The sequence below is a fragment of the Enhydra lutris genome, unplaced genomic scaffold (genome assembly GCF_002288905.1).
Source record: "Enhydra lutris kenyoni isolate GAN:26980312 unplaced genomic scaffold, ASM228890v2 scaffoldscaffold27, whole genome shotgun sequence".
In the NCBI taxonomy this organism is placed as follows: Eukaryota; Metazoa; Chordata; class Mammalia; order Carnivora; family Mustelidae; genus Enhydra; species Enhydra lutris.
The window spans coordinates 1,331,985-1,359,463 of record NW_019154111.1 but is presented as its reverse complement, the minus strand read 5'-3'; the positions used below and the strand labels follow the sequence as shown (position 1 = coordinate 1,359,463).

The 27,479-nt window shown below is 41.5% G+C and overlaps 1 protein-coding gene across 2 annotated transcripts; it reads right to left on the bottom strand.

The window, feature by feature from the left end:
* Positions 1-3,385: 3,385 nt before the first annotated feature.
* On the bottom strand, positions 3,386-27,263 carry LOC111151978 (TRPM8 channel-associated factor 1). Of its 2 annotated transcripts, none has more exons than XM_022510232.1 (8): positions 26,635-27,263; positions 11,292-12,286; positions 10,926-11,023; positions 9,216-9,429; positions 8,665-8,904; positions 7,344-7,681; positions 5,803-6,053; positions 3,386-3,574 (listed from the first exon to the last, which is right to left on the bottom strand). In XM_022510232.1, exons 1-8 carry the CDS (start codon positions 27,252-27,254, stop codon positions 3,565-3,567), a joined length of 2,766 nt encoding a protein of 921 aa, XP_022365940.1. In that variant the 5' UTR covers positions 27,255-27,263; the 3' UTR covers positions 3,386-3,564. The 2 variants fall into 2 exon arrangements, with proteins under 2 accessions (XP_022365940.1, XP_022365941.1); XM_022510233.1 differs by having other exon boundaries at positions 3,512-3,574; positions 5,777-6,053.
* Between the last annotated feature and the right edge of the window lie 216 nt (positions 27,264-27,479).

Below are 27,479 nucleotides of genomic sequence, written 5' to 3'. Positions count from 1 at the left end.
AGTTCTATCTGGCCTTGGGGGTTAGACAATGGAAGAAAGTAAACAGACGGAGAAGGAAGAGCCACCAAGAGGCTACGAATAGCAAGACACAAGGAATCTAGGAGCCTGAAGACTTCCCCTGGATAGTTGACTGTTTATCCAAAATATGGTCGGAGAGGAGGGGGTAAATAGCAGAAAGCAGATTATGACATTCAGGCAAAGTGGCAAGAACATAACAAGGAGACTGACAAATGGATAGAAATCTTCGGACACCATCTGGTCTTATATAGAACTGAAACTTTCTAAAATTGTAAGTTCTATCTGGCCTTGGGGGTTAGACAATGGAAGAAAGTAAACAGACGGAGAAGGAAGAGCCACCAAGAGGCTACGAATAGCAAGACACAAGGAATCTAGGAGCCTGAAGACTTCCCCTGGATAGTTGACTGTTTATCCAAAATATGGTCGGAGAGGAGGGGGTAAATAGCAGAAAGCAGATTATGACATTCAGGCAAAGTGGCAAGAACATAACAAGGAGACTGACAAATGGATAGAAATCTTCGGACACCATCTGGTCTTATATAGAACTGAAACTTTCTAAAATTGTAAATGAATAAGAATGCAGGCAAACATACAAACCCATTATGATCTTGAAATGCTTCCTGGAATAGGGACAACTATCATATACCTTTTTGGGAAAGAACAGTGGTTGGCCAACTTCAGGCAGCACCCTTTCAGTGTTCCTTCACTCAAAAATAGTGAAAATCTACCAGAGAGTAAGCTTAATCTCAGATACATGGTGAGATCAGGGGCAGGCTTTGCTTTTTGTGGAACACCGGTAGAATTGAGAGGGTGAAGTGTGAATAGCTGGGAGATATTTAGTATGGCTAGAACCAGAGAGTAATGGGGAGATAGGATGATCCTGGACACACACAGGTGGATCCCAGTATCAGAGGGCTTATGATATCAATCAGATATCAATGATATCAATGGCTTATGATAAGCCACTTTAAATGTTTTGGTTGGGGCATATCTTAGACAAAATAAGGTCACTGGAGAATTTTTATTTGAGTTTATTAAAAAGTTTTTGAATACATGCACAAGGTAAAAAAATTAAATAGTACAGAAGGACTTGAAATGGAAAACACTGTTTCCCACCCTACCCCTTTTAACCCTAGACCCATTCCCTAGAGGCAATGCATTTAACAATTTCTATATTTAGATCTTCTGTTGACTAACTTGCTAACATTAAATAATATGTCTGGACCATAATTCTTGATTAACTTTAGACAATCTTTAATAATTTCCCATTACAAAAGATAAGGATTTAACTGACACTACCCCTGGCTTTCCTTTGCCTATCCTTTCCCAAATTTTTGATAGATATGTCATTTTAAGACTTCTGTTGATTTAATTTATAACTTTGGACAGTATACTATCCTCCAGTTCTTGNTTGATTTAATTTATAACTTTGGACAGTATACTATCCTCCAGTTCTTGTCCCATTAACTGCAGACTTTATCTTCTCATTCCTACTGTGACTATCTAAGTAGCCCCAGTCTCCCTGCCACTTCCCTTCCCCAACCAATTCTCAACCTCTTTCTGCTCTCTTGTTTCTTAACTTGTCAGGATTAATTATTTTCCATTTCAGTTCTGAACAAAACAGTAAGCCATTCATGTTTCGTCTCTAGACTGATCAGAACACTGAATACCAACAAATAGCCACTGCATTACTTTGGCTAAGTACATCATGTTTCCTGAGAGCTGAGTAGAAACATATGGGAGAGACATTTTCTCCCATACATATTCAGTGTTCATGAATCCTGTGCTACTTGTAAGGAGAAGTACCTACCACCAATGTCCAGCTGAGGCTCTTCTTACATCCCAGGAGTTTTTGTTGTTTCACAATTGGACCTGAACGTCTTGACACATTTCCGTTTTCTTTTTGCAGAGTAAAGAATGTATGTCTCCATACTCTCAAACATTCCAGCTTCTCAAGGAAACTATGGAACAGAATGCATACTTTCTCCAAAGAGAAAGATGTACCCTCATCTCAAATGGGTCTGCTAGAATGACACATCCTGCTGGACAACTGTCACTCTAGAGTGAGACATCCTGGGTGAGATCCATTGTTTTCTGGATTCTATATTTTCCTCTTTCCTTGGGTTTCCTTTTCATTTTGTCAGAGAACTTCGTCAATGTACTTCCACAGAAAAGATTCGAAGTTGGTCGACTGAAAAGTTGCATGTCAGAAAGTGTCTTTATTTTGACACTACTTGTGACAGTTTGGCTTGCAATAGTATTCTGAGTACAAAAATCTTCCATAAGCCAAGAAATTGCTCCACTGGCTTCTAGCATTCAGTGTTGCTAATGAAAAATCTGCTGCCAGTCTATTTCTTATTCCTTTTTTGGTTGAGCTAAAGGTGATAACTTTATTTTCTCTGTGGACACTTTTAATATGTTCCCTGTAGACTTAATATTCCAAAAGTTCACAAGATTCTGTCAAGATATAGGTTTCATTGGGACCCCTCAATCTGGAGGCTTGGTTCTTTCTGTTCTTCATTTTTTGTCCATTTTACTTCTTCACCTATATTTTGTGTGTTCTTTTTTCCAGATAGTCCTAATGCTTAGATATTGATTGTCTAGATCTTTTCCTTTCCTCATTTTCTCTGCTATTTCTTTTTGTTCTATATCTAAAGGACTTCCTTCAACTTTATTTTCCAGCCTACCTATTGGATATTTTTGACAGTTTAATTTCACTTTCAAGGGCTCTTTTTATTCTCAGTTTCTCCTTTGTTTATAGCATTCTGAACTCGTCTTACAATTATACCTGCAATCTCTCTGAAGATACAGATTTTAAAGTTATTCTTTCCACGTTCACTTTGTTTCCTCTAGAGTTTGTTGTATTTCTCAAGTCTCCAAATTCTAACTGGTAATTTTTCTTACCTGCTCCTCCCGTGTCCTCTCCCTTCAACCCCCGATGCCCAGAGACTGAGGATTCCTAGCTGACTATTTGCATTTAAGAATCAAGTAACTGTTAACTGTTACCGGGTTTGGCAGTGTATGGTTGGGTCTGTTTCTCCAATAAGCCTCTTCTAGGACTAGAAGCACTTGGGTCACTTGAGCAGGGGTTTCTATAGTCAGAGAATTAGCTGATAGGCCAGGGGGTCACTTATTTCGACAAAAAGAGAAATTTTATTCTGGGACACCAACTCCTACCTCTCCTCAGGCAGCTTATTCAATTTCTTTACAAACAATAACAAGAACAGTAGATTTTTAATGGGTACCAATAATGGTCTGCCTGTGTTCTAAGCACAATGGTTGGGGCAGGGTAGGATGGGTTTCACTTCTACAACTAGTATAACTCTTTATAGACTTTTCAGGTGCTCATATTGCTTTGGGGTTATGTTGCTCAGATCAGCTTCTCTTCTGTCTGAAAGATACCTTCAGTCTTTCATTCATTGTCATGCTTCATCCACTTTCTCTCTTCCAGAAATGTGTTGAGGTGTTCTTCACTTATAATCAAATCTGCTCAGTTTTCTTTGCCGAAATGTTTTCACTTCTCTTTTGCATTTCTTGACTTCAATTTCAGTGGGGCCTGGAAAGGGAGGGGAGGTAAACTTATATGCTCAGTTCATCATCTTATATCCAAAGTCTCATTTGAAGCTGTCAAACAGGCGACTGACATGAATAGCTTCCCATTTTAAAAAGGTCCCAGGGGCCATAATGCTAAGAATGAACTAAAGAGGACCAGGATGGATACAAATATTATTCTAGAGCACTAAGAATCTGATTTCCTTGCTGAGAATATGCAATGTCTGTTCTGGGAGTCAGGTGTTTTACCAAAATGACCCATCATTCAAATCCCAGTGCACTACTAGAATGCTTTCATGGTGCACTGGTGATGATAAATGAAACCTGACGAAACCGGAATCTAAAAGACCTCATGATGCTAAAGTGGTCTCTGTCTTTGCAAAGTACCTTAGGAGCCTACCTCAAGTTCTTTCTTTGAACTGGCATTTGGGAGAATCAAAGGGACTTTCTGTTCTGGTAAAACTGCTTGAGGGTTGAGTACAAGCAGGCAAAGAGCTGGCAAGTAGGAACATAAAGATCCTTCTGTTTGCTGGCTGGTTTCTCCATTGACTCATTCATTGCACATGCAGAGTACTGTAGTTACAAACACCCATTCTGTAATCAGAGTGCCCAGGTTCAAATCCCAGGTCTACCATTTATTAGCAGTGTAGACTTAGGCAAAGTACTTGATCTCCATAAAACTCAGTTTACTTATTCCTAAAACGGAAGCAATAAATTTCCATCTCATAAGATTATTGTGAAGATTAAATGAAACAATCTATATGAAAGAACGAGTATAGTATTTTGCATTGTAATCAAATAAAATTTGGGTCAGTCTTATCCAGTTATCTGGTTCAGAAGTCAAGATTTCTCTCTGTGTGTGAGACCTCATCTGCCAAACTGGAGAGAAACTCTGGGCAGTGTTAGGAGTCTGTGTCACCACGGAAACGTAAACACCACGCCTAAGCCGGATGCCCATTGTTTCTAAAGACAAATGCTCTCCTGGATTTGTTCTGATTTTTCAAGTGACCTCCACTCACGATTTAATCAAAGAAGGAATTCTACCTGAAAGATGGAATTGAATAAAGAGACCAAACTCCAAATAGCTATTAAGACCCCCATTATGATTTTAGAGCCTGTGGATCCTGTCGATCCTAGAGCTTATAAAGCAACAGACCCCAATCCTTTCAGAGGCTGGTGTATAAAGTGTAGGATGGAATGGATCACATTGCATCTGTAAATGCCATCTAGAGGGACAGTCTAGCTCTGAAATGATTGATTAATGTTAATTAGTAATAACAGCAGATGGCATTTTCTCAATACCAACCAACTGCTAGGCACTTTTCTGCTTTCTTTTAGAGGGACTAAAATTTAATCTTCACAATAATTCTATGAAATAGATCCCATTTGATAAGGAGTTTGTCCAGAATCATGTGACCAAGAGATGGAAGAACCAGGCTTTGGATGCAGGGAATCCACTATGAGAGATGATGGTCCTAACCTCCCAGCTATGGCGAGAGAAGGGTTGTACTCAGCTCACTACTCCGTGGACCAGCAGAACATAGAAGAATCCCCCCATTCACAATCCTCTTCAGAACTATCAGTCTGAGTCTTCAGGACAACCCTGAGAGGAAGGCATTTTTGTCCTCATCTCACACAGAAAGAAATGTGAGTAGAGATAACAATGACTTTCCCAAGAGCTAATGCTAGCTATGGGCTCTTTCTACTATACCAGACTGCTTTTCAAGCTCTTTGAGTACTGCCCAAGACACAGAATATCAAGGAACTGTCTGAGTATCCTGGTAAATTTGTGTTTCAGTGGATTCTATGGTCAGGTTTTTGGAAAAACTCGTCAAAAAACAAAAGCCCAGAGAGTCCTCGGCAGGTCAGAATGAGCACCACCCCCAAGGGCCATGGCCCACAGTGGTGAACCAAGGGCTGGCATAGAAGCAGATGCCAAAGCTCTCAGAACCAGGCCAGTATGGGGCCAGGAGGGAATCTGATAGCTGAGAGCAGAGGAACGAGACTCATAAACAGAAGGTCTGTCTCCTAAGAAATTCTGATTCCCCATTCTGCTGTGTTCTTAACCCACTTTCTAGAGATGGAGCTGTACCTACTAGATATTAAGATATGGGGGCAATGAGCTATGAGGGCAAAGCTAGAACCCTAAGAGACAGAGGTCGAGGAGTGAATCCCCATCTCTGCCTACCTCCCCAAACCTCTCTACCTGCCACCTCGCTGGGCACTCCTTACATCTGTGTGAGGAGGTATAATTTCATAATATTTTCCTTCCATTCAGGCAGATAGGCCAGGCTGGTAGCCACTTCCTTCTGGATAGGCCAGGCCCAGGCCTCAAAGAACGGAGCCAGATTCTTCTGCACTTGGTGGGAGAACATCTTCACCCACAGATTCATTTTGTCCACATTGTCTGTGGGCAAGTTGGTCTGGTTCCTATACTCAGTGAAGAGACGGATGAATGGCTCCCAACCAAAGGCCTCCTGTAGCTGGGGAGAGAAAGCAGCAGCATAAAAAGACATTTAATCCACAGAAGGAAGTCCCAACAAACACTGTAATCAACTAATATAATGTATTTAACCCCTAAAGCACTGGCTTTATTTCTGTCAGTGGCCGTCTCTGCAGTTCTCGCTGCTGGCCTCATGGGCTACTCGCTCTGCCTTATCTCAGTAGGGCGTCTGATCGAGCATGGTCTCAGCCCAGAGCAGACACTCAAGAAAGGATGGCTGTGGAAATACCTGTTAGGATTATTATCAGTATTTACCACCTATGTCATTATTCATGTAGCTCAGTCCATCGTCAAAGTGTCGGCAGGGTAGCACACAAGGATTTAAAGCTGGCCAAGGTGAAAAAAATCCTTGTATCTTTCACAGCTGCAACGTTAAATCCCCCAAACTGGGGAACTGTCCCTCTCTCCCTTACCCTGACATAACCTGCATCAGTCACAGGTCTGTGCCAATCTGTGAGGCTACTGGTGTGGCCTCTCGGAAAAAAATGTGAGTTCAGTAGAAACACAAGACGATGTACAGTCTAGGTGGATGGAATGAAGTTAAGTAAGACAGATTTTAGGAAAAGGCAGCTGTCCTGAGGCCACAGGGAATAGCCCATGTGAGGCCCAGTTATGGCTCCTTACAGTTAGGACGACACTAGCAGTTCTCTGAAACGCCCTTAGCTGGATTTCACAGGTGAGCAGCTTTTGTCCCTGGGGTGAAATGGCCCAGGGAGGAGACTAGAGTCTCCGGGCAGTTTCACTCTCATTCCCAGGGCAGTGGGTACGCACAGAGAAGTATTTGGGCAGGTGGAAGAACCCAGCTGGAGAGAGTTCCAGAATCCCAGGTGGTGAGACTCTGCATGGTGGCCTGGGAGCTGCTCCAGGGACTGGGGTGAGGGAACTGGGGTGCCGGACAGTCATTCAAAGGCAGAGGCAACCTCATGTGGAGATCAGTGAGGCATCTTGGATTGCTTCTGAGGGAGAAACTGAGGCAGTTTCTAAGGAAAAAAATGGGTCCCATCCCGTGACGTGTGGTTGGGGCGGTTGGGGGAATGGACAGGATGTTTGGTGTGAGATCGCTATTCCATGACATGGTTTGGCTTCAGTCTCTGGTAAGTCTGGCTTTAAAGCCAGCCATGGTAACTGTATAGTACTATCTTTGCCTCTGCTTTGGTCCTTTCATGAATCTCTTCAAAATCATCGTGTGAGGGTATGGCCAGGACAATTAAGTCCACTTTGGGGTCCCCACAGTGGGGTCTCCCCATCCCCATCCCTTCTTGCCCAGTACCTGTAGATACGTTTCCAGGGCAGTCCACGCATTCCAGTTTTTCACATTGGGACCCTTGCCCAGGTAGATTCGGACTCTCTTCTCTCGAACTGGGGGCCATAGAGCAATATTGGCACGACCTCGAGGGATGCCCAAGACTGTTTCATGCACGTAAACACACCACAGATTGCAGGTGGCCTCGGTGGTGTGTGGGGGGAACTCCCACTCCTGCCGCTGCTGGTTGCGGCCGAGCTCATGGACGGGTCCCCACAGCCCCTTGGTTCTGATCAGCTTCTCATTGATGAGCTCTTGCACAGATTCCAGATGGCACATGATGGGGTACCCCGCATGCATCCAGCCTGGGAATGCAGGAGGGAGGAAGAGGGGTTAGAACACACCCTCCTGCCTTTACCAAGACTACCAGAACCCCATAATGCTCAGAAGGGCAATCCACACTGACCCACCAGGGCTCTCCACCATCTTCTCTTTCTGTAACTGTGCCTCCCCCTCACTCTGACCTGAGAGGAGTGGGACTGGTGCACGTTACAAACAATCCTTCACATTACTCTTCAGCTTTTCCACGTTTGTGAGGGTGTCTTGTCTTGGGAACCTGTCTCATTATACTCTTTTCTCAATATGGAGAACTCCTGGATGGTGGCTTCCCATTTTCATTACTTAGATACAGTGTTGCCCACATTGATGCTATTTTATTGTAATCATCTCTGTAAGGCAAGAAAACTGTGGTCTAAAGAAATTTCCATCATTTTCACATTTCCACACCCCTGATTTGTTAGGCTCTTGACCCACTGGCAGAGATCTCTTCTTTCCGTGTCTTCTCAATGTTGTGTCCAACAACTGTGACCTGGGGCGAGACCCCCCACCCCTTTTACTTTCTCCTTGAAGTCCCCGATGGGATCCCTGTGAAATCCTAGCACTCTGATCCTATGCTATTCCAGCTATTGGAAGACAACCCTTGACATGCCAGCTTAGATTGTTCATAATTTCACACACTGCTCACGTACCTTCCACAGCCTGCTTTCCTCCGGTCCCATAATCCCATCGTATTTCCTTATGCCATCAAAATATTACTTTAGAAAGTGTCTGTTGGAGGTGCACACGATATATTACTTAAGCACTCCATTCTGTTAGACACTTAGGTAGTTTCCAATTTTTTGATTGGGGGATTTGGCTGAGTCTATTTTTTAAAATACATATTTCCCCCCTTTCAAGACTTATATCTTCTATGTGTTGCTAGAAAAACATTTTTACTATGTTGGCTGCCTGCTGCATGGCTTTTGGAAAAAGGGAAGGCCATTAGGGGCAGCATGCACAAAGCACCCACCAACTGAGATCTGCACGTCAGCAACGATCCTCTGAGGCAGACGCAGAGGGAAGGGCTCGGCCCCGAGCCGTGCCACGGCCTGCATCACCTCGTCCCAGAGGCGAAGCAGCGGCTCGGGGTTCTCCAGCGTTCGGAGGTTGGCGGTTGGCACTGTCAGGATGATGTTGTCCGTAGCCAGCTCTCCCCAGGGACCTGGATTCTCCTGGATGTGTCTCTTCCACTCCTCCTGGGAGGTCTCCCCTGGGAAGAGAGGCCATAGGCCTTGAAACTCACTTTCCCAAATCCCTTATGTTAAAACATCCAACTTGAACCCCAGGAAGACAACACCGAGGTCATAAGTGACCATATCGCCCCTTTTATCCTTTTCTAGGAAATCTCCAAGAATGTGGGTTGGTCTTCATCTCCTTGGCCCCAGCGCTAAAAATAAGGAAACTTAGCTTCCTCCCCTCTACCAGCCCGGAGTTTCTCTCTTCCTACAGCAAACAGCCCCAGATGACCTCCTGACCCAGCTCTCCCACTCCCTTGGGGTTCACCCCACAGTTCCCACTCACCCAGCTTATAGTATGGGGCATGCACAGCCCCCTTAACAGTGATGGGCACAGAGCCCAGTTTGCTGCTCTGTGGCACGATGATATAGAGCAGACCGCCCCAGAGGCAGGTAATGGACTTGGTGGGCTTGTCCAAGCAGCACCGGTTAATCACGAGCGGACCTCGGAACAGCTTGCTGGCTCTGGTCAGGTCATCCGTGTGGCAGCCGATCTGTATCTGGAGCAGAGAGATTCCCCCCAAAGTCACCTCGGGTGTGTGTAGGTGGAAAGGGAGGGCTTCCAGGAGGTGGGGACAGGAAAGGTCACTGGGCCATGACCCCATGCTAGCCCACACCATTCCATCATTCTTCGGGGCTGTGTGGACCGAATCATGTGTAAACGTCCTCCCAGGAGTGTCAGCTCCACACAAAGTTGTATTGAGACGCTGAAGTGAGAGACACCAGGTGTAGCACATGGCTAATACTGAGGAGGGCTGACTCCCACACGGGGCCCCTAGGTGTCTCTGAAACCCACAGAATCCTGGGTTGCCTACTTTGTTGTGGTGACTGGTCATCTTGGGAATGGGGCAGAGGGGTCTTATGGACTTCAGCCCTTTGCTGACTGGAGAGAAGCCCCAGGGGGAGGCAGTGTGACAGGCTCATGAACTGGAGGGAGGATTCAGTTCCTCCCATTGGCCAGGTCCCCATTCCTGGGCCCATGGAGTGGCTCCTGTACTGGGTGGAGTCCTGGAATTATTCTCCCAGGTTTATGCTAAACAGGTTCCAGAACAAGAGCACAGAACAGACCCTACCTGTCACAATGACTCTCCAGGGGGACAGAGCAGGATGGCTACTTAATTTTCAAACAGAGTGTGTGCATGGGTGTGAAAGTGACGGAGCTAGAGGGAGACTGGGGGAGCAAGGAACAGTCTTCAGTGTCATAGGAAAGAGGAAGAAAGACCTTGCTCTCCAGTGGGGGATTGGACAGGCACAGAAAGGGAACTGAGATGGACTGAACACTTCTGCATGCCAGGGCACTCTCCATTTGGTGCCTCTTGTTTTTTTAGTTTTGAAAACATTTTATTATTATTATTATTATTTTTTAAAGATTTTATTTATTTATTTGACAGACAGATCATAAGTAGGCAGAGAGGCACGCAGAGAGAGAGAGGGAAGCAGGCTCCCTGCTGAGCAGAAAGCCCGACGTGGGGCTTGATCCCAGGACCCTGAGATCACGACCCGAGCCGAAGGCAGAGGCTTTAACCCACTGAGCCACCCAGGTGCCCCTTTATTATTATTTTTTAAAGCAGGCTCCATACCCAAAGTGGAGCTTGAACTCGTGACCCTGAGATTAAGGGTCATATGCTCTACTGACTGAGCCAGCCAGGCACCCATTTGGTGCCTTTCTTATTCTCCACTCTGGGACATAAGAGAAAAGCACAAAGCTTAAGAGCCAGGATTTGGTTAGGTTTGAGTCCTGGGCTCTGAAATGTATCCTATCTATTGGCTGATTGATTGGAGTAATTGTGGACACACAATGTTAACATTAGTTTCAGGCGTACTAGATATTTTCAATCTACCTACACCCGCAGCTCAGTTGTCTCATCCTTAAAATGGGGTAAAAGTACATGCCCCAGGTTGCCAATAGGGTTTTTATGAGGATCAAAAAAGACGGTGACTGTAAAAGCAGGAACATTTGGGATCTGCGTCAAGTGGAGATGGGGTATGGCCTTACCTTCAGATCAGCAGAGGCAGCGGCTTCAGGCAGCGAGACCTCTATAATCTGCCTTCCAGGAATGTAGAGCCCGGTGCTCATCCAGCAATATCTGGTGCCTGCCAAAGCACGGGAAGGGCCGACTTTATCCCTCCTCTGTGACACCATCTCCATCCAGCTCTGCACAGCTCTCTCCCTTCATGCTGTCCTGACTCAACTCTTGCAACAGTTCCCTAAAGCCCCCATCCCCATCTCCTTGAAAGTGCATGGCCAAGAGTGGAGATGGCCTTCCGAAGTCATCAGGCCCCAGTCCCGCAGCCCCCACGCTGAGCCCTCCACCCCCAGGGCACCCCACACTGAGTGCTTTTTCCCCTCCCCGTTCAGTACCTGGATTGTTGCAGTTGACCTCAACGGTGATAGGAGACTCGGAGGGGCGCAGATAGGGGCTGCTGTACATGTCTTCAATTTCTGGCACTAACAGAGAGAGGTCACTTCCAGAGTGGGCCAAGCCAGTGGCCAGGGAAAGCATAGCCCCCCTGCAGCAGTCATTGATAACAGGGTTCTCTCGGGTTGCGACTGGGAGCCGATACCGACTCAGCAGCTTCCTCAGGAGCCGATGCACAGACATATATGCAGGGATGTCGTCGGCGGGGATCTGCAGGAAAGCCGCACCGTCTGGCCCCAGCTTGGCCAACCAGCCCTTTTCCACGTTCCCTCTTTTCCTGCCCATTATGACTTGGAACTCGGCCAGTGTGGTGCGGAAGTGATAGGTCCTTATCCCTGCTTTAGGCGTACGGAAGGGCCCTGGATTAAGGCTTTGGCTTGTGATGCTGATGCCAAAGGGGTTGAGGAGGAGGTTTCCTGGGAACCGAGCCAAAGGAGACACTCCAGGGTTCTTGAAGGCCCACCACCAGGCTTGGGCTCCAACAAACAATCCCCCACCCTCAGCTACGAACTCCTGCAGCTCTTTGACCCCCACATCACTCACGGGTTCAAAGCAATAGACACTCGCATCACTGGTCAGATGGGGCTCAATGCTGGTGTCTATGCCCCCGACTGCGAGCAAGCCGCTCAGTGTCCTGAGTTCCGTCTGCACCACGATCTTGCCTCGGCGGCCTCCATCCAGCCAGCGAACAGCATTGAGCAGAAAGGGGCCCAGTTTTCCCACGGTGAATAATACCTTGTGGCCAGTCACAACCACCCGGCCCCGGCCATAGCGAGCAGCCGCTATGACACAGCCGTGATAGGAATCTAACCCCAGGGGAAAGGCTAGAGCACCATGCACAAGAAGCTGGGAGGGGAAGCAATCTGAGTTGCTGATGTCCAGCTCTGAAATCCCATGCAGGAGCTCCTCTCTGTCCTCGGAGAGATCATCTTCACAGCTGCAAAAGATACAGGTGTTCTCTATTAAAGGAATGATCACATAAAGCTCTGAGAAGAGTCCGGGATACAGCAAGTGTCAGCTTTACTAATATGATCACCTTTAGCTCTCGAGGGAGAGCAAAGTAGACAAATCTGACCTCACTGGGTATGCAGGCTGGTCTGAGGGAAGACAGAGGGACATCCATTCTGCTCTGCTCCTTCTTGGAATGCAAATCCTCCAAAGGAAATCTCATAGGAAGCCCTGCTGTGTTTACCCAGTATTGTGTCTTAGCTATTCTAGATTTAAGTGTTCATTTCAGCCTTTTGGGCATTATATAAATAACTGAATGGGTCATCATGTTTTCATTCTTATAAAGATTATTTATAAATTTTATGCAGCCAATTTTCAAGTAAAGTCAACGGAGGGCTGAGTTGGTGGCACCACTGAAGAATCACTATTATTGCAAAAGGTGGGGCACGGGAGCTGGCTGGCTTCAACTCTAGTGGAGACCCTCTTGTTACCTGAACCCAAAGGATTGACTATCTACACCCAAACTCCACCCATTCATGGATGGCTTACAGGAGGCTCATATCCGTGCTATAAGGTGTTTCTCAGTCCATTTGGGCCTGTCTGTGGGCACCAAACCCCTGTAAGAAGACCTCAGGACATCCATGTCCCCCAAATGGGAGATGTAGCCCTGGGTACCTAGTGGGATCATTAGTGGGGAAGAGGTAGAATGACCTCTAAAACCTGGAGATCCCAGAACTGGCTATGCCACTTTTGTTAGGTAAACATTGGCAACATACAGCCAGAAGGCAGTGAGTGCAAACACTGGATGATGGGAGTCAGGTAGACAGCATCACTGTGTGTCTGTGATGTGCTCTCTCTGGTTGAAGAAACCCAGTTAACGGAAGGGAGACTGTGGTGCTCTTAGTAGGTATGATCCTTTCCTGAAGACAAAGGTATCACCCTACGAGTGACTCTCCTGCTCCTCGAAGCACTAACCACTGAAATCATTCAACTGGCTCTTCTTGCTCTGATTCAAGTTTACTGAACCACCTTGTGATGATAATCTCACTTCTGATGATCATCTGCCTACACAAAGAAGTCAGGGGCCAGGTCAAGTAGAATGTTCTAGTTCTGTGACGTATCTATTTCTCAAGCAACATCTTGCACAGTCTATCTTTACTTTGGTGATTCTAAATTTAAAAATATTAATTTTTAAAATTTTTATTACTTTGTACCTGTATACAAAATTAAAAGAAAATGTGTTTTAATTCTCATAAGGGGTTCTGTTTATAAATTTCATGTAATTAGTTGTTTGACAACCAAGTCAGTGAAAAGGTAATCTACTATGTTTTAGATTAATACACTGGCATCAAGGTTTATACACTAGCCTATTATGATAAGGTGGGTGATATTGAATGGGCAAACTTGAGGCCCAGACACCAAATCACTAGCATATCATCTAGACAATGACCCTAGGTGAGGTCCTGTTCATGCTTAGCTGGGGGCACCCTCAAAAACATCTGTTTTCTAATAGCCATGTTATTTCTAATAGCTATGGCTTTGGTACAGGGGAAGAGAAATTTTTGTTTCATAAAAAAATGATTTCATAAAAAATCATTTTTTTCTGAAAAAAAAATCTGAACTGGATTGTTTACTTTTCTTTCCCATTCTCTTCTGATATGAAACAGAAGTTTTAAAATCAGAATAAATCCATGATTGCACTGAGTTGTGAAAAGGGCACAATCAGTAAACTGGGTTAGTGAGAATTTATTGAAAATATAAATCAAATGGAATCAGACTGATCAGAAACCCATAAGCACAGAAGAATCTGTAACTGCATATATGTGAAAGAAAAAGATCAAGAAAAAAGAATAGGGATTATGAGAAAATACTGAGATAATTATTACTGAGAAAATACACTTCCATAACCAATAATAATCAACCTAGAATTTCAATGCCATTTAGCATTTAAATAAACAAGAATCAGCAAATATTTGATGAAAAGTAACAGCATGAAGGAGACGCACCAAAATAACCTGAGAAAACCAACCCCCAACGAAGCAATAGTGATAGATGGAGTGCACTCCTATTGTACATCCTGTGGGTTTGGACAAAGGCATGACATGTATCCATACTTATGGTATCACACAGAGTATCTTCACTGCCCTAAACATACTCCGTGTTCTGCCTATTCATCTTCTCATCCCATCCCTGGCAACCACTGATCTTTTTACTGTCTCCGTAGTTTTGCCTTTTCCAGACATCGTCTAGTTGGAATCATGCATTTAATGTTCCTACCTGTCTGTTCATGGGTTATTGGCTCTTTTCTTTTTAGCACTGAATAATACTCTATTGTCTGAACATACCACAAATGTATTCACTTCCTGAAGGACATCTTAGTTGTTTCCATGTCTTTGCAGTTATGAACAAAACTGCTACAAGCAGGTTTTTGTGTGGATGTAACTCATTTGCATAAATAGCAAGGAGTGTGATTGCCGGATCCTGTAGTGAGAGCAGTTTAGTTTTATAAGAAACTGCTAAACTGTCTTGCAGTGGCTGGACCGTTTTGCATTCCCATCAGCAGTGAATGAAGAGTTCCTGAGGCTCCACATTCTCATCAGCATTTGGTGGTATCTGTGTTTTGAATTTTCAGTTTACTGACCTCTCGTTGTTTTATTTTGCATTTCCTTGAGGACACATGATGTGACATGTCTTTTCATATGATTATCTGACATCTGTACATCTTGGTGAGGTGTCTGTTAAGGTATTTGGACCATTTTTTAATTGGATTGTTTTCTTATTATTATTTTAAGATTTCTTTGTATATTTTGGATAATAATCTTTTATCAGATGTGCCTTTTGCAAAAATTTCCTCCCAGTCTGTGGCTTGCCTTCTTATTCTCCTGACATTGTCTTTTGCAGAGCAGAAGTTTTTAATTTTAATGCAGCCCAGCCTATATTATTTCTTTCATGGATCTTTGGTATGATATCTAAAAAGTCATAGCCATATTCAAGGTCATCTAGGGCTTATTTCCTGTTACCTACTAGGAGTTTTATAGTTCTGTTTTACATTTATATCTGTGATCTGTTTTGAGTTATTTTGTGAAAACTCTAAGGTCTGTGTCTAGATTCATTTTTTGGCTTGTGGATATCCAGTTCCATCATCATTTTTGAAGACTTCCTTTGCTCCATTTTATGACCTTTCCTCCTTCGTCAAAGATCAGATGACCATACTTATGTGTGTCTATTTCTGGGCTCTCTACTCTGTTCAGTTCGTCTGTTCTTTCACAAATACCACTCTTGATTACTGTAGCTGTATAGTAAGCCCTAGATAGTGTCCATCCTCCAACTTTGTTCTCTAATACTGTGTTGAACATGCCAATTTTGAAAAATCAACTTCATTGACACGTAAAATTCATTTAAAGTCTACGTCTTGATGAGATTTTGTTAGTTATACACTTGTATAATCACAATAAAAATATATAGCATTTCCATCACCACAGAAAACTACCTTTTGTCCCATTTCAGTCAATCCAGTTCTCAGGCAACCACTGACGTGCTTGCTTTCAGTGTAAATGAGATCAGCCTTTTCTAAAGTTTCATATACATGGAATCATAAAGTATATCCTCTCGTGTTTGGCTTCTTCCACTCAGAATACATTTTTGAGAGCAATCCATGTTATTAAGCCCATTAGTAATCCATTCCTTTTTATTGCTGAGTAGTATGCCTCTAGGTAGATAGACATCCCACATTTTGTTCATCCATTCATCTGTTGATGAATATTTAGGTAGTAGCTTCCAGTGTGAGGCTTGCTACCATGAACATTCATACACAAAATTTTTGTGTGGACATGTTTTCCTTTCTTCTGGATAAATGCTTAGGAATGAGATGGTTGAGTAGTATGGTAAGAGTAGGTTTACATTTTTAAGAAATTGCCAAACTGTTTTCCAAAGTAGTTGTATCATTGTACACTCCCAACAGCGACATAGGAGATTTCCAGTGGCTCCACATTCTTGCGAACTCTTTGTGAGTCATTTTAGGGACAATTCTGGTGTGTGTGTGTGTGTGTGTGTGTGTGTGTGTGTGTGTGTATGGTATCTAATTGTGATTTTAATTTGCATTTCTCTGATGACTAATGATGTTAAGAATCTTTTCATGGGCTTATTGTCCTTTCATCATTTATCTTCTGTAAAGCATGTTAAAATATTTTTTTTTACTAGATTGTTTATCTTCTTATTGAGATGTAAGAGTTCTCTATGTATTCTAAATGCAAGTCCATTATCAGATATAAGTACTGCAAATAATTTTTCCAGTCTGTAGACTGCCTTTTTGTTTTCTTAATACTGTCTATTGAATTGCAGAAGTTATTAAAAAATTTTTTGATGAAGCTCAATTTATCAATCTTTTTCTCTTATGGCTCTTGTACTTTTTGTGTCCTCTCTAGGCCATCTTTGCCTACCCTAAGGTCACAGATAATCTCTCCTGTACATTCATTTAGAAGTTTTTAACAAACAAACAAAAAAATTGAAAAAAGTTTTTGAATTTTAGTCTCTGCATTTCAGTCCAGATCTTCTAAATTATTTGTTTTGTATGGAGTGGGATAAGCATCAAGATTCACTTTTTCTCCATAAGGGTGTCCATTTATTCCAGAACCATATGTTGAAAAGATTAACTTTTCCTCATAGAATTGCCTTGGCACCTTTGGCAAAAAATAATTGAGCATGGATCTGTGAGTCTATTTCTGAATCGTGTAGTCTGTTTCATTGATCTGTATCCCTATCCTATACCAATACCATAGTATTTTGATTACTTTAGCTTTCTCATAAGCATTAAAATTGGGTTATGTTAGTTCCTTTCATTTGCATTAGTTTTAGAGTCCATTTGAACTTTGGTTGGGATTATTGCATTGAATCTATACATCATTTGGGAGAAAGCTGACATCTTAAAATTACTGAGTGTTCTGATTCATCAATGTGGTGTATTTCTCCATTTCTTTAGGTCTTAATTTCTGTCAGTGACTTTCTATAGTCTTCAGGGTATGGGTCTTATAATATATTTTATTAACTTCATTAGTATTTCACAATTTTATATCCTGTTTTAACTGATATTGTATTTTTTAATTTCAATTACCAATTTTTGGCTGCTAGTATACTAAAATGTAATTGATTGGGTCAACTGAGTTGCTCAGTTGGTTAAGTGTCTGCCTTTGACTCAGGTCATGATCCCTGAGTCCTGGGATCAAGCCCCACATTAAGGCTCCCTGCTTGGTGGGGAGCCTGCTTCTCCCTCTCCTGTTCCCACTACTTGTGCACACACACACACACACACACACACACTCTCTCTGTCAAATAAATAAATAAAATCTTTTAAAAAAATGTAGTTGATCTTTCTATATTGACCTTGTATCCTGCAACCTTGCTAAATTCAATTATAGCATTTTTTGTAGTTTTAAGGAATTTTTTACATAGATGATGATGTTTTCTGCATATAGAGATAGGTTTACCTCTTAATTTTTCATCTCTGTGCCTTTTTTTTTTTTTTTTTTTTTTTACTTGCGTTACTGCACTGGCTGGGACCTTTGGTACAATGTTGAGTAACAGCAGTGAGAGCAGGTATCCTTCCTTGTCTTGTTTTCAACCTTAGGATATTTCACCATTAAGCACGTTCTTATCCATAGCTTTTTCAAAGATGGCTCATCATATGGTAGACGTTCCTTTTTATTTCTAAATAAGATATTGTCATGATTTGGTATTGAATGCTGTCAAATGCTTGTTTGTATGTGTGTGTGTGTGCACATGTATTGAGTTATATGGTTTTCTCATTCGTTCTGTTAATTTGGTGATTTACTTCCATGTTAGAATGTTAAAACAGCCATGTATTTCTAGGTTAAGCCATACTTGGTTATGATGTAGTAACCTTTCTATAGATCCCTTTAATTTTTTCTTCTTTTTTTGTAATTTTTTTTCAGTGTTCCAAGATTCATTGTTTGTGCACCACACCCAGTGCTCCATGCAATACGTGCCCTCTCTAATACCCACCACCTGGTTCCCCCAACCTCCCACCCCCCGCCCCTTCAAAACCCTCAGATTGTTTTTCAGAGTCCAAGTCTCTCATGGTTCACCTCCCCTTCCAATTTCCCCCAACTCCCTTCTCCTCTCTAACTCCCCTTGTCCTCCATGCTATTTGTTATGCTTCACAAATAAGTGAAACCATATGATAATTGACTCTCTCTGCTTGACTTATTTCACTCAGCATAATCTCTTCTAGTCCTGTCCATGCTGCTACAAAAGTTGGGTATTCATCCTTTCTGATAGAGGCATAATACTCCATAGCGTATATGGACATCTTCCTTATCCATTTGTCTGTTGAAGGGCATCTTGGTTCTTTCCACAGTTTGGCAACCGTGGCCATTGCTGCTATAAACATTGGGGTACAGATGGCCCTTCTTTTCACTACATCTGTATCTTTGGGGTAAATACCCAGTAGTGCAATTGCAGGGTCATAGGGGAGCTCTATTTTTAATTTCTTGAGGAATCTCCACACTGTTTTCCAAAGTGGCTGCACCAGCTTGCATTCCCACCAACAGTGTAAGAGGGTTCCCCTTTCTCCACATCCTCTCCAACACATGTTGTTTACTGTCTTGCTAATTTTGGCCATTCTAACCAGTGTAAGGGTGGTATCTTAATGTGGTTTTAATTTGAATCTCCCTGATGGCTAGTGATGATGGACATTTTTTCATGTGTCTGATAGCCATTTGTATGTCTTCATTGGAGAAGTGTCTGTTCATATCTTCTGCCCATTTAATATGATTGTCTGTTTTGTGTGTGTTGAGTTTGAGGAGTTCTTTATAGATCCTTGATATCAACCTTTTGTCTGTAGTGTCATTTGCAAATATCTTCTCCCATTCCGTGGGTTGCCTCTTTGTTTTGTTGACTGTCTTCTTTATCCATTTGTCTGTTGAAGGGCATCTTGGCTCTTTTCAGTTTGGCAATTGCTGCTATAAACATTGGGGTACAGATGGCCCTTCTTTTTACTACATCTATATCTTTGGGGTAAATACCCAGTAGTGCAATTGCAGGGTCATAGGGTAGCTCTATTTTTAATTTCTTAAGGAATCTTCACACTGTTTTCCAAAGTGGCTTTAATTCTTTTTACAATATTTTATTAAAAATGTTTGCATCTTTGTTCCTGAAGGATATTGTTCTTTAGTTTTCTTGCAGTGTCTTTCTTGGGCTTTGGCATCAAGCCCTGGTTTAATAAATCAAGTTGCAAAAATTTTCCTCCTTTTCTATTTTCTTTAATGGTTTATGTTAGGTTAGTATTATTTGTTCTTTGAATATTTGATATATGCATCCGTGAAGCTATCTAGATGTGAAGTTTTCCTTATTGGGACTTTTTTTCATTGTTGATTTTAAATAAATTTTTATTTTAAGATTAAAAAAAACATAAAAATTGCAACAATAGTACCAAGTTATAAAAGCCCTTCACCCAGTTTTCCTAATGTTAGCATGTTAACAATCATGGTATGTTTGCCAAAACTGAGAAGTGAAAACTGGTAAAATGCTATTAACTCCAAACTTTAGACAAATTTCATCAGTTTTCCCATCAACATTTCCTAAGATCCAAACCAGGAAACCACATTGTATTTAGTATTGGGATTTTTTAAAATACAATTCCAACTCATTAAACATATATTTTCTGTTTCTTTTTGTGTCAATTTTAGTAGTTTGTCTCTCTCAGGAAATTTGTCCATTTCATTTAAGTTGTCAGATTCATTGGCATACAATTATAATATTCTTTTATTATCCTTTACTGTATGTAGGATCTGTATTAATCGATCATATTCCACTCCTAGAATTTTTCATTTGCATAATGTCTTGTTTTTGTGATCATTATATAGAGAGATTTATCACTTTTATTGATTTTTTTCAACTAACCAGCTTTTGATTTTACTATTTTCCCTATTGTTTTCTATTGCCTGTTTCATTAAATTCAGCTTTCATCTTTATTATCTTCTTATTCTTTCCACAAATTTTGGGTGAGATTTTCATTTTTGTTTAGCTTCCTGATATGGAAAACTTATGTCACTGAATTTAAACTTTAATCTTTTCTAATAAAAGCATTTATATAAGGCATACTTTTCTCTTTAAGCACGACTTTAACTGCATTACACAAATTTTGACATGTTGTGTTTTCATTTTTATTCAGGTTAAAATATTTTCTAATTTCCTTTGTAACTTCTTTTTTTTTTTTTTTTTAAAGATTTTATTTATTTATTTGACAGAGATCACAAGTAGGCAGAGAGGCAGACAGAGAGAGAAGAAGGGAAGCAGGCTCCCTGCCGAGCAGAGAGCCCGATGCGGGGCTCGATCCCAGGACCCTGGGATCATGACCTGAGCCGAAGGCAGAAGCCTTAGCCCACTGAGCCACCCAGGCGCCCCTGTAACTTCTTTTTTGACTTGTAGGGTATTCATGTATTTTTTAACTTATAAATATTTAGATATTCAAGATATATTAGAAAATAACTTTATTATAAACTAATAGGTAAATGGTAAGTAACTTATGAAAAAAATCCAACTGTGAAATGCTCTACGGCTATTCTGAAAGATGATGTATGTTTATCAGGTGCCCATGGAAAAATGTTCAAGATACATTAAGTGAAAAATCAAGTTGCAGATCTCTCTCTGTTTCTCTTTCTGCTTCCCCAACTCTACCACCCCCTCCCACTTACAAACACACATGCACACACACACACACACACAAACGGAAGAAAAGTCAGAAAAGATAGAGTCCAAACTCTGGGGAAAAGAATGAATTAGTGCAGAGGGAGAGGTGGAGACGAAGCTCTTTTACTTTTTTACTTTGCACACTTATGGATTATTTCAGTTCTTTTTCAACAAGCATGTATTTTGATATATGTGCTGCCAAAGCAAGCACTACAAGCATAATTTTGAAACTGAAGAAAGGAAACTGTTCATAAAAAGGCAAAGAAATCTGAGTTGTGATTTAGCAATTACTCTTCTGAAGTGCCCTGTCTTCCCACTTGGATTTGCTCTCTAAAACTGCTTATTTTTTGAGAACCAGCTAATGCAATTTTAGTCTACATAATTAAGCATGAAGTGAGAAGGATCAAGTAGGAAGGAGTTAGGGCATTATGTTTACCACCCCGCTCAATGCCTGGCCATGATCCTGACATAAAATTCTATAGTTAGCATTCTGAAAATCCCTAACATGTAACAAGCAATGACCTCCAACAATTTGTGGATCCTTGTTATAAATAAGCTTATGATTAATATCCACTTAGATATTTTGGCTTTCCAAACTGCTTGGGAAGTCATAGTCATGATTATCTTCCATAAACTGACAGTTTTCTTGCTTCATTTGAATTAATTTCAAGTAGATTACTCAATTTTCAAAATTCTGAAATTTTAATGATCTGGAATTCAAAGACTTTGTGTGTATAATATCCTCTTATGATCTTTCAAAATGAAGAGAGTATAAATTGTTATCAATGTGTAATGTTCGTCAATTCAGGTTTCACAGGGGTGTTTTCAAGCCGAGGAATTTGGAGCACGCAGACATTTCAGGGTATGACCATTTGTACAACATTCTTCTCTATGCACCTCTGATGACTTTGAGTATAGATGGGAATCACTGTAGACGGAAAACCAGTCTCAATGACATATAGCCAAAAGGAAGACAAGGATGTTCACTCCAGCACTTTCCATTTAGAGGGAAAAAGAGGTGGAAGGATATGCCAAGGTCATGCTGCATTTACTGGGAGTAAGATCCCAGGTTTCCAGGTTCCAGTGAAACTCAGTATCACAGCCCTCTTCCTACAACAGTTGTTCAGTTTTTGTAATTCCTTTCAGGTCTGGTTACTAGAGATGTTTATGTGCTTTTCATTCTCAGGTCTTTGGAAATTATTTTCTTGACATAAGAAATAATGCCTGGGATATAGAATATACTCTGTAAATACTGGCTATATAAATGGATGAACAAAATACAGAGTTGAAACTCTTTAATAGAAGCCCGAGATTTGGGTAAAAATGAGACAAGGGACTATTATTGCACAGAGGACTAGAAAAACTATTCGGGTTGATTCTTGTAAAATCTCCCTAAGATTGATCAACTAATGACACAATCTGCATCACATGTCTAATTGGTGGAGCCAATTCGGTCTCTGGTACCTGTTTTATTAAATGTACGAAGAGGTAAAATGTGGCAGTTAGTCATGATGATGCTATCTCGGTTTGGTGGAGGAAGTAGATAAAAACAGGAGTTAACATGCCAATACTTAATACAACTGGGACAACATAAACGACCATAATGATGAATGCCAGGTAAGTGTCAATGATTGGGAATGATATTCATGACATCCTACTCTTATGTACCATAGGCTGGATGTGGAAATAATTAAAGTGTTCTAGGTATTTGAGGGTGTTTCTTAATTCATTGAATCCTCACAAGCATCCTGAAAGGTAGTCATTATTAATCCCACTTCAGAGATGAGGCTTAGGGAGGGTGAGTGTGACATCAGGTTATAGAGCATGTATCAGACAGAGCTTGGGAACTTACTGAAGCCTTCCTTCTCTAAAATCTGTACTTTTTCCAGGTTATATGAATCCTGAGTCCTGCAATGAGATTGTGGACCCAGTGTTTTGTCAAATGAAATACTTAACAGAAGGTGAGTCTCCTTCTGCACATAAAGTACAACACCATTGACCTCAGAGCTGAAGGCACAGTAGAGACACTGAGGATGAAGATGATAAGAGAGTAGAAATCACCTGGGGAACAGACTACAGGTGGCTTGGTCTTGCAGAGGGCATGGAGACTAGCATTCTAAATGCAGATGATGACGCTTTCCAGGCAGGAAATGAGGGCAGCAAGTAGGAGGCTCATGTCCTGACATCCGTGGGTATTCTCACCAGGCTAAAAGATCATATGGTTTTATTACTTAGGGATTTGTTTTTCTGATCATAAAGTGGACTTCCTCTGATAAAAATTTGATTCATCTTGGTAAGATCTGCCACACTTTACTCTTAGAAGGGTGAGAGGATCCCAAGATCTTATTTAGAATTTAGTAAGAAATATGTAATCTGTCCAATAAAGTTATCTTAATTCACGCTCTCATGTTTAAATGAGGGTTTAAAAATAAATAAGATCCTTTGACAGAGTAACTAAATCCATAGGGGTTTTCAACCTGAACTTTGCTAAGCATGTGATGGAAATGATCTTCCTTCCTGAATTCTAATAGAAGCATCCTGGTATCTTGCATTGTCAAATGTTTCTAAAACATTTTGAAGTTATTCTGTATAGTACTACCTATTACAAGAGTGGAGAAAGATCCAAATGCTCAACAGCAGGCAAATGATAAAATAAATCAGGCATTCTCATGAAGTGAATCAAATATAACTTTGAAGATTATATAGAGTGAAAAATATTTGTGAGTGGAATTCAAAATAGTATGCATACTAAGATGATAACAATGTAAAATATGGATGAATGGGGAAAATAATATGCAAAAATGAAGAGTTATGTTGTGTGTTTATGACCTATTACTTTTAAAAATGAACATTTAAAAAATAGGATATATTGAAAAATATTGAAAAAGTGGTTTAAAAGAAGAATCATAATTCAAAAGTATTGGCAGTTGGTAACACATACACACATAGACATATTTATATGTATATCGGAGTTTTTTAAAAGGTAAGTGACAAAAAGTGAATCATTCAGAGAGTTAAATTTGGTTTTATGTTTTCTGTTTATGTCATAAAAAGTATTTATGCATTGACAGATTGGAAGGTGTTTAATATGACATGAATTGTTTTTTTGTCTTTTAGTGTTCCTAAATGTGAACTGAGCTAATGAAATATACACCTTATTAATAAAATTTCATAGAAAGTCTGGAAAGTAAAAGTTTAAAAGTAAAAATCATCTACCATTATTCCATGACCCAGAGTTATACCCATTAATGATATTTTGACCTTTTCCTTCTATAATATTTTCTGCACATAGCTGTATTTTTTAACCAAAAGTAGGAACATACTGAATAACAGATTACCATCCTATTTTATTTCATTTAATAATACCCCCTAAAAGATTTTTTTCATGCCTTAATTATTCTTGGAAACATAGTTTGAATGGTTGGTTATTAAATCTATAATTTATTTAGATATACTATTCTTCCCTATTACAAATAATGCTGAATTGCATATCCTTGTATATGAATCTACCTGATTCTTTTTAAAAGTCCTATTAAAAGACATATTAAAGGTTTATTAAGGCCTAATTCACATAAAGTAAAATTCACTTGATTAAGGTTTATAATTATGGATTTTGATATACAGTTTGGCAACCACAACATCAGGTGGGAGAAAGATCGCTCAATGTCTACATTTCAGCTTTGGCTATGTGAGAGTGAATTTTTTTTTTTTTTTAAGATTTTATTTATTCATTTGAGAGAGAGACAGAAGAAGAGAGCACAGCTGGGGGGTAGAGCAGAGGGAGAAGAAGAAGCATGTTCCCTGCTGAGCAAGAAGCCAGTGAAGGGCTTGATGTCCTGGGATCATGACCTGAGCCGAAGGCAGATGCTTAACCCATTGACCCACCCAGGTGCCCCAGTGAGAGTGAATATTAAAACTATGGGGTAGGAGGAGAGGGTTTTTTGTTTTCTCTTTTTCCATACTAATCTCAACCCATGCATTTGATCAGTATTTCACATCTCTCTCTCTCTCTCTCTCTCTCTCTCTCACACACACACACACACACACACACACACACACACACACACACCCTCTTTTGCCTTTTACTTTTTACCCCATACTTCTGTCAGCCAGTCAGCTCAGGAAAATCACTACTGCCATCTTCAATCCATCCACAAGTCAAAAAATGACCCACCTAAGATATGGGCAATGCTATGCTATACCTAGCTGTATAAGCGAAGACAGTCAAGAGTTGTGATGCAGTCTTACCTAGTAAATAACCAATACTAATAACCCACAATTTCCACAACAGAGTCTGCATACTTCCCTTATAAACTCTGATTTTTTTTCTCGGATGTTAGTCTTCAAGGTGATTTTACATGTGTGCACACATATCTATGAGTACACATACACACACGTACAGCCTAACCCCCCAAGTTGAGGATCATTCATGATGAGAGGTGATTTAGGTATAACCAAAGAAAAAAGAGCTATGGTTTTGGTAGAGAAAAACATCTGTGAATGCAAATAGGGGGATTAGATTGTTTAGAAATAGAATTACGGTCAGGTCTTACCTCTCTATTCCTTAGGATGAAGATCACTGGTAAGCTGAAAATTTGATCAGTTTGGTCAATCACTATCGCAACTGAGGCACAATCACTATGCCTCAGAACAAGTGTGTCTTTCCTCATTCCACATGTGGGGTTTTCTTTCAAATGTCCCATGCTAAGAAGAGGCCGTGGCCCATTCCCTGTTTGTCTATACTGACCCTGAAATCCCTTTCTCACCCAATCCTGCTTTACTCTGCTTCTGCCAATCAGAAATTCCAAAGCTCTCTACTCCAGGGATGCTGTGAGTTTTAACATACAATAGGGCATGGCTTGGTACACTTCCATTACTCCAGCTCTTATCTCCCCCATTCATCCATCCATCCAGTTATCAGCCAACAAGTGCTTCCTGAGCACCTACTCACCTGTTCCATGTTCAGCACTGTGTGAGATACTGGAGTACACTGTGAACAGAACAGACTGGGCAATGCTCCTACAGAACTTCCATGTAGCCTGTCTCTATACCCATCACCTGTCTCCCTCATTCTCCAACATCAGGTCTTTTACCTGCAGACGTAAAATCCTCCCCTAACTCCTAGATTTAGCACAAACAACTCATGCCATCTTTTCTTCTATATCACCTTCTGAATCCTCTAGTTCTTATTTCCATCCCAATCCCATCTGGCTAGACATTTCAAAGCCTTTTCCACAGCTCTTTAGACTTTGTCTTATGGGGCCCCTTTATGTTTGTTTTCGTTTTCCTCACATTTCATTTCAAAGCAACCTTCTGCTGTGACCCTTCCTGGAATAGCAACACCAGCTCTGGGATTCAGCAATATATTTTAAGCTAGACGCTGGGGAACATAAAGGTCACTAAGAAGTTTCTCTGCTCAAAGAGCTAAGTGGTCTGGTCTGGGGAGGCAGTAGCAATGGGGACCTTAATTGATTCAGGGTGATCTGTTTGATTAAGGGTAACTCTGCTTGATTTAGGGGGAATCCACGCCTAAGTGCCAAGGGCTCGTCTGTTAGCTTGGGAGCAACCTAAAGACAAGAACCGTGTCTTTTTTAATGTGGGACCAAATCCCCACTGGGGCAGAGCACTCACCTAACTAAGACTGGGATCTTGGGCATCTTCTTGGAGACTTTAAAGAAACTTGTGTCCCCTTTGTTGTCGGTGAAGTACACGCCGGCCACACTGGTCACGAGGTTGCCAGGGAATGTGAAAAGCACCCTTTCGTCGTCGCCCTGGTTGGCCCAGTCCCAGGCCTGGCCTCCAATGAGCAAGCCCCCTCCACGTTTCATAAACTTGACCAATTTTTCCGTCATGGTTTCATTATAGGCATCAATGCAGTAAACCCCGAGGGATTCTTTCACTTCCGGCTCAATCTTCGCCTCCACCCCAGAACCCTCAAGGATTTTGGCCAGAGGTGCCAGGGATGGATGTACACCAATGGGAGCCCCAGGGGAAGAACAGAGCCAACCCACTGCATTGAGGAGAAAGGCAGTGAGCTGGGCTTCTACCAAGTAGTCCTCATGGGATACCACCACCAGGCGACCTCGGCCATAGGAAGAGGCAGCAATGAGGACCTGGCCCATGTCATTCACCATCACTGGGAAGGAGGCCTCTCCAATTAGAAGCAATTCACATGGGATGGCATCTTCAGGGACATCCCAGCTTGTCACTCCATTCATAAGGGCCTCAAAGGCAGCAGAGGGAGTCGCCATGGCTGGCTCGACTTCTGTAAGAGGAAAGCAAAGACTCAGTTTGGTAAAGAATAGATAAACAAATAAACAAAGGAGCCAAACGGTTCACTCCTCCCCTAGCAGGGGCAATTATTCCTGCGACGCAAATGAGAAAGACTCTGTGAACTGACTCAGGGACTCACCAGGGGTGTCAAGGTATCCAACCCAGGAGACCTCATCACACCCTTCCCGGTCCTCCTAAACTCT